Source organism: Pollicipes pollicipes, unplaced genomic scaffold (genome assembly GCF_011947565.3).
Source record: "Pollicipes pollicipes isolate AB1234 unplaced genomic scaffold, Ppol_2.1 Scaffold_3447;HRSCAF=4054_pilon_pilon_pilon, whole genome shotgun sequence".
In the NCBI taxonomy this organism is placed as follows: Eukaryota; Metazoa; Arthropoda; class Thecostraca; order Pollicipedomorpha; family Pollicipedidae; genus Pollicipes; species Pollicipes pollicipes.
In genome coordinates, this window is record NW_023596297.1 from 31,744,982 (window position 1) to 31,752,219 (window position 7,238).

At 49.4% G+C, this 7,238-nt stretch overlaps 1 protein-coding gene across 1 annotated transcript; it reads right to left on the reverse strand.

Annotated features, from left to right (window-relative positions):
* Nucleotides 1-5,778: 5,778 nt before the first annotated feature.
* On the reverse strand, nt 5,779-7,002 carry LOC119091248 (Down syndrome cell adhesion molecule-like protein Dscam2; the record flags this gene model as incomplete). Its single annotated transcript, XM_037213914.1, is given in 2 exon segments — nt 5,779-5,906; nt 6,861-7,002. Coding segments are annotated over 2 exon segments (264 nt in total), but the record flags the coding sequence as incomplete, so codon positions are not given.
* Between the last annotated feature and the right edge of the window lie 236 nt (nt 7,003-7,238).

Consider the following 7,238-nt stretch of genomic DNA (forward strand, 5'->3'; position numbering starts at 1 on the left):
TCGCTGGGAGCGGAGGGTGCGGGCCTGACGTGTGGGACAGGCCGGGATTAGATGGCGGCGGCAGCGAGGCGCACGTGCAGCAGAGCGCGGCTCAGTGATCCAGTCCGGTACAAGGACGACTAGGCTAGTCGGAAACGACACTTGCACGGCTTTTATGCGGCAACACCTGAGTTAATCTCCCTCGACCCAGTCAGGTGGGACCAGCTGCCTAAACACATCACCATTGCTATAATGCTTATGTTGAATTAAATAGCATCATGTTTTAGTACTTTTGTAATGCCAACTCTCTCTATGTCAGGCCAGTCTGAAAACGTTGGCAACTTTTCCATGACATGACAGGTGGATCAGTAAAAAAGGAAATGGACTGCAACATGCGGCAGCTTTTTAATACGCACTCGGATGGGGGCCAGTTTGATCCAACCCCAGAAGGTGTTTCTGAAGTGGTGTCTGAGCTGCACAGCGTATGACAGATCGTTTGGTACCAACAATTAGGATGTACCTTGTAAGGACGCCTACCTACGACAGGTCAAAGTCAGGCCATGGATTCAGCGAGCCAATTTCTAGGGAATCGTTCAATCTGATGCAACAACGGAGCGTTACACAAAGCCATACATCTCTTAGATCCTTCCTTAGGCAAAACGATAGCTGGAAAAAACTAACTTCATCGACCTGGGGTCAGGTATGAAGATCATGTCAAGGTCAGAACAAACTTGTTTTATTACCATAGGGCTTACTGTATGAAATAGTTTCTGGTGCTCATTTCGAATTTATTGATAACAAGAACCGCATTGTACATCGTTCATTAACTTCTTAAAGGTCAGAACAGGTCACTGACCTGAATTGACCCAGGTCAACATTTTGTTCACAGGAACATGTGTAATCTGCCTGGCGTAATCTTTGTCGCTTATCCAAATGCAAGACTCAAAGCAGTCTTGTATGCTTTTAGTCTCCATGACCTTCAAGAGGTCAAACAAGATAACTGGCCGTGAATGAGCGTGTGAACTTTTGCTTAGGGCAGGTATATAGGTTCCGTGGGCCCTTTAGAGACCAACCTGGTGTTGGACATTGTTTGACCTTATTTGACCCAAAGACCAGACCTAGGAACCTGAAATTTAGATCCAAAGGAGTTTACGTACAGATCAACACACCTCATGAATTTGGTGTCTCTAACTTCCTTAGTTCCTGAGACCTCTGCTGGGCAAAATTCACTCTCACGCGAGTGAAGGGTATGCAACCGGCCACCCGGGTGCGCGTTCAGCACAGGGTGCTCCAATTAAAAGTTAACCAACATTTTTCTCAACAATTGGAATTGTATTTGTCGCGTAACGATAATTATGGTGACATCTGACTACCAACTCAATGACAAAACACTAGCAGCAACATCGTTGGTCAGATATTCCATGTCTCTTAAATGATGACTACAAAAGATGTTCCAGATTGCCCCCTGACGGTCCAAGATGCGCGACAGCTGAACCTATTCGGCTGTCCTGATGGGCTTGTCGACTGCGCTGCGCCCAATCTCGAGTCTCCAGGCGGTCTTAATCTCTTGAATGTTCACTGGCTTAAACACGTGGACATAGTTCTCTAGGCTACTCTACACCATGAAGTGGTGTACACCTATACCTACACCCACACCTACATCCACACCTACACCACCCTACACCTACACCTATCCAGTGGCGATAGGTCAGGGAATGCCAAGCCACTCCACGGCTGTCGTGAAAGGAGTGTTCCACATTTATTTGGGATTTTGAACTGAAATAGCTATTTTGAATAGCGTTCGGTGCCGTTCACAATCCTGCCTGCCTTAAGACCTGCCCTTTTAGTGTCTGAGCTGCACACCCGCGAAAATGGGGAAAGTTTATCGGGGAGAGCATTTCAAAGTCACCTTGGTGTTCATGACGTTAAAACAACATCATTCAAAGTCAGCCATTTCATACGCCATGTGGCGATCAAGGTAAGGCAATATATAATTGTCGAGGCGTTCACGTCTGGCGTTCGTGAGCGCGATTTCCAGACATAACGGCCGTCAGTTGGCTCTCGATCAGTGTTTTGCCAGGAACGATGACGTAGTCAAACCGTGACGCATTGAGAAGCGTATCTGCTAAAACAGAGCATTATGCTGTCTGGAGCAGTTTTTTATTAAAAAGTATACCAATTGTTACAAGTGAATTTGTTTCATCACGCCTGATGCTTTAATATATTCAAATGTGAAGTTGTTTCCCTTAAGCTGGTACGCATTCTAAAAAATGCTCCCCCAACCAATCCTGTGAAGCCCGTGCCATGTGCGCTGTCACTTCGGCCTGCTGGTGCCGCTCCTCGCCTGGATCAATCCCACAGCTGATTGTCACCCCCGAGTCGCCCAGGATAATATCGGAGCGGTAGCGATGTAGGCGCGCTCAGGAGGTGTTTACAGGATCCCTCTTCTCGTCCTCAAAGCATGTGCTGTGGAGTCACGATTTTATGAACTTGAGGTAACTGATAACCGCCATGGTTATTGTCATGGTTCACCATTGAAGAGGCGCTCAAATTTCCATGCAGTCATGGTTGTGCGAGGAATACATTTGTGACAGTTGAATAAGACGTTCGCTTGTAACTGGGTCACCGTGTTTAAAAGGTAGCTGCACACAGAGACGGTCTAATTCTTTCATCTTTATAATTTTATGACACAATTGGGAGACCTCATTCAGTGTTTCGAGCATCCGTTCGTACGTTTAGGATCATTACGTTCACACGACTGGCGATCATACGATACGCACACCGCTTTACACAGTTGCGACGTAAGGACTGCTTTCTTAAAAGCCTCGGTATTTGCCAAATTGAAATGCTTTATGTTGTGGATGAACACTATTTCTTTAGGATTCAGTTCAAGCGCTTGACCTCGAAGCGTTTCTGGGATGAGCGTCCACGCTAGGCAATGCTTGATGCTTGAGCCCTGGCGCCATCACGCAATCTTAAAATTTCGGGCCAACGGCAGTATTTTGCGGCGAAAGCTTAACTTGCCGCACTGCTCGACACGGCTCGCCAGCTCTCTGACGTCACCTGGTTGGCAGCTACAGTCACTGGCCGCGTCGAAGCGCCAGTTGCGTTTTTTTCAAACGGTCACTGGATTTGTGCAGTCATCACCCTTTATCGTACATGTCCTTTCAATTATTACATTTCCGTTGAAAAGTTCATATATTTCATTTTTACTTCACCCTGCCGGTACATCCTGCCAGTGTTAGTGTATCCGAGTTGCATGGGTGTCTTGTCGGTATGTGTTAGGTCACGCAATGCTGGATAACATCACTATTTTTGCGCTTCGGGTCATCTTGAGAAAACGGAAACAATAGTTTTCGTTGAAACAACAGCCATTGATTCAGGACGATTATTGTTTGAATTACAAACCATCCTAGGGCTTTTACAAGGATGCAGCTCCACATCGGCTTCAAATGGGAAGTAATTCCCAGAGTACCGGCAATTATGGATTTGATCGAATACTAAAACGTTCTTCATTTTGACGTCGAAAACGCAAATCAAATTGGCTGAAATGCGGGATAAATCGGGCATTGGTTCAGCACCGATCCCATTTTAAAAAGCGACACATGTGGATGGAAACACACTGAGTGCGTCATCTATGGTCCCCTGTGAGAGCGCTTGCAAACCGCGCCAGCACTGGGACACATGGAATTGGTGGATACCAGTTTCGCCATGAGCTATCACGGCGGCATATCTGCAAATGGTCCTACACAGCTTCTCATTACAGTGTCCGTGGTAACAATATGCACATCAAACAAGGTGGGCTTCAAAATGGCAGAAGAAAATGTGACATAACACAAATTATTTGCTGTCTGTTGAAAACAGTACATTTTTAATTTAATGACATCGAATTGGCTTTTGGTTTCCACGACTGAGTGCGTGCCACCAGCAGCAGCGGTGGCAAGTATAAAACCAATAATGCCGTTTGATGTCGATGATGCGGTTAACACAGGTTTGGCAATTTTTCACAGGAGCTTCTAGCAATGGCCCAGGGCCAGCGTCTGGTAATGCCTTACTTTACAAACCGCCAGGCTACTCAAGGAACCATACAGAAAACATCGTGATATGTTCTTGACAGAGTCTCTCCTTCAGCTATTGAACACAGGCTTATGATGCCATGTCCAGCGACCAGTTATCAGAGGGCAGCTCTGCCGGAGCTGTGCCATCTCCAGCGACCCGTTATCAGAGGGCAGCTCTGCCGGAGCTGTTGCTACCTCGTTTTACATTATATTCCCGCCAACATTGAAACATCCGCCTAGTAATCTCTCTGGGAAAAGGCTTTTGTCCTTAATGTGAAACATTACGCCAATCAAGATTCAGGACATAATGCCCGTTTTCATGCTGATCCGGAGCACGACACTGTGTTCGATTCAGAACTGGCTTCACCCCCCCCCCCCCCCCTCCCCTTCGAGCGGTGCCCGTGTTGCACCAGCGCAATGTTTGGAGGCTGTCAGCACCCGGCACATTAGCTGTGAGCAATCGTGTCCAAACCTTGGAAAATGAAGCGGTTTAAAAGCAAGTACACGCCATTTTTCACGTCCGGCCCAGCATGTCCTAAAGAATTATGGGATGGAATGTCTCCCGCGAAGCGGCGAAGGCATGCCTCAGAAAATACCCAAGAGCTCAGCTGAGCCGAATTCCCTAGCAGAAATGGCCAATGCCCTCAGCCAGCTGGGAGCTCCGCGACGGTGCACGCTTCGCCAGCTGCTGCGCCGAGTTCGCCGCCCATGCGCCAGGAGCGTCGCTTTATGTGCGGGATGGCGCGGGGCGGTCGGCGGATGGCGCGGGGCGTCGATGAGCGCGCGGGAGCGGTCGGCCACCCGCCGGCTCTGGAGAGGCCGCGTCCGCACCACAAGCGCGCCGTCATTACTGCCCGCTGAGTTCGCCGGCGTCGTGATGCGGTTCGGAATTTCCGCCTGCGTCCTGATTTATAGCTGCTGTTGTGACGATCGCTGCACATTTATCTCGGGTTATTGGAGTTCAATGGTGTTCTGCTCACTCGGGCGGCATTGAATCGCTTCATATACTGCACTTTTCGGGCGTATCATAGCAACGCATACATTTCGCTCGGGGGATGTTTGATCAATATGCCATCTGAGGCTGCTGCCATCGGTCGACTCAGTAGGGCAGAGCCGTGGTGCATTTCCTTTGTCTGTTTTATTTCTGATATGACGCCCACTACCAAACGCGTGCGACTGCACTGCACTGGAAAACACATGTGTTATATGAATCATGTCAATGCACCGCATTCTTGCTCAAGTTTACAGTTTGTTTTTTGTTTTTGTTATTGGCCACACGTGACACTTCTGCATGTATCATACTTTTCAGCTAAGCATTCATCAGGCAAGGGAGACGAAAGTTTTTAAAATTTCAGCATAATCCAAGACATAGTCTACAGCACTCTTCTCTGCAACCAACAGCCTTAACAGTGCAAATGTGAGCAGAAACTGTACCAGACAATGCAAGGCAGTCTTGTCCTCGTCCTGCCTGCGTTGGCCTGCTGGGTGGGAGACCCATCTGACGTTGGACGGTGCCTTGGGCCGTGTGGCTGATGCAGAACAGCGCGACCTCCTCCCCCGTCCTGACCTGCTGGTACCCACCTGATGTTGGGCGGTGCCTGGGCGGCACGGCCGATACAGAAGAGCGCGACCTCCTCCCCCGTCCCCACCTGCTTGTACCCACCTGATGTTGGGCGGTGCCTTGGCGACGTGGCCGATGCAGAAGAGCGCGACCTCCTCCCCCGTCCCCACCTGCTGGTACCCACCTGATGTTGGGCGGTGCCTCGGCGGCGTGGCCGATGCAGAAGAGCGCGACCTCCTCCCCCGTCCTGACCTGCTGGGCCGCGGAGGACGCCGATATGCGCGGCGGACTGGATGGTGCACGCGGCCCTGCAATTGAGCGACGATCAGTTCACCGCCCATCCAAATGGAGTTACAACGACAGACGCATGGAACGACATAACTGACAACTATATAACTTCAGCTATAAAGGAAGGATAATTGCTGGTGCGACCGAAATAACAGCAGAGCAGTTCTCAGAATACCTCAAAACTGAGAGTAAAAAAGACACTCAACAGCTACATCTGCATCTGCATGCCAAAGGCGAAGGCACGATGAGCAGCAGCCTCCACCAGGATCGAGGACGCCATGAGAGATGCATAACGGACGGAGATTGGGAAAGAACATCTCCCCTACCAATCTCCCGTCCACCACTCCCCCGAGTTATCCAGTCATCACAGCTCCGTCTGACAAGCTCGCTGTATGACGGGACCGGCAGGACGCTGCGCATAAATCTCCAGATTATTTCATTATTGGGAAATATCAGGCAGGCAATGGGGTGGCTTTTTCACGCCCCGTCCCCAAGTCGGGGCCATTGAGCTGCAGCCCAATTGGGGCCATCTGGGGGCGGGATGAGCGGTTAACTGCGATCGTGCCGGGGGTCGACATGGGCGGATGAAGCAAGGTCTGCGGGGCAGGAAAAGGCTGGGAGTCCTAAATGTTTTGTACCCGGGATCCTGGTGCGAACAGCGAAGACAAGCAGGAAATGACCAAGGCAAGCGAGGGATTTCACTCGGTGCAATTCTTTCCCCACCGATTTCGAAACAAAAAATAGATCTTATCCGGCATAATGATGGATGTGCCGATGTATGCGGCAGGACATGGTTCGATTATATATGTATCATAAGCGTTTTAGTACGCTTTATATTATACATCATGATCGTATGTGTACGATCATGTATATGCATATACATGATGGTATTCACAAGCGGACGCACGAATATGCACCCTATGCGTGCGTAGATACTGTACACATACATTTGAGCGATCGTCCTCATTACGTACCGTCAACAGTGATGGTTGCTGGTTGACGGCTGACCACGTGCTGGTCCGTCATCATGTGCACCGTGCGGCAGATGTATCGCCTGCTGACGTCATCCTCCGTGACGTCACGCACTATCAGCTCTCCCGATGGCAGCATGTGATGTTTTTCGTCTGCAAAGGCACACAAGTTGATAAGTAGTTAACACACCGGAGGAAAGAAGCACAAACCCGGTCTGAAGTCTCTTCCTGACTTGCTTAAACTTTTGGAAAAACGAGTCATTCGAAGTTTCACAGCGATTGCCGCAAACACCAGGCATAAACAAGAATGAACCAGAAGAAAGCCTTCTGGTCAGCTGCACCTTTCACACCAACAAAAATATGTCGACCGGTCTGTGTGAA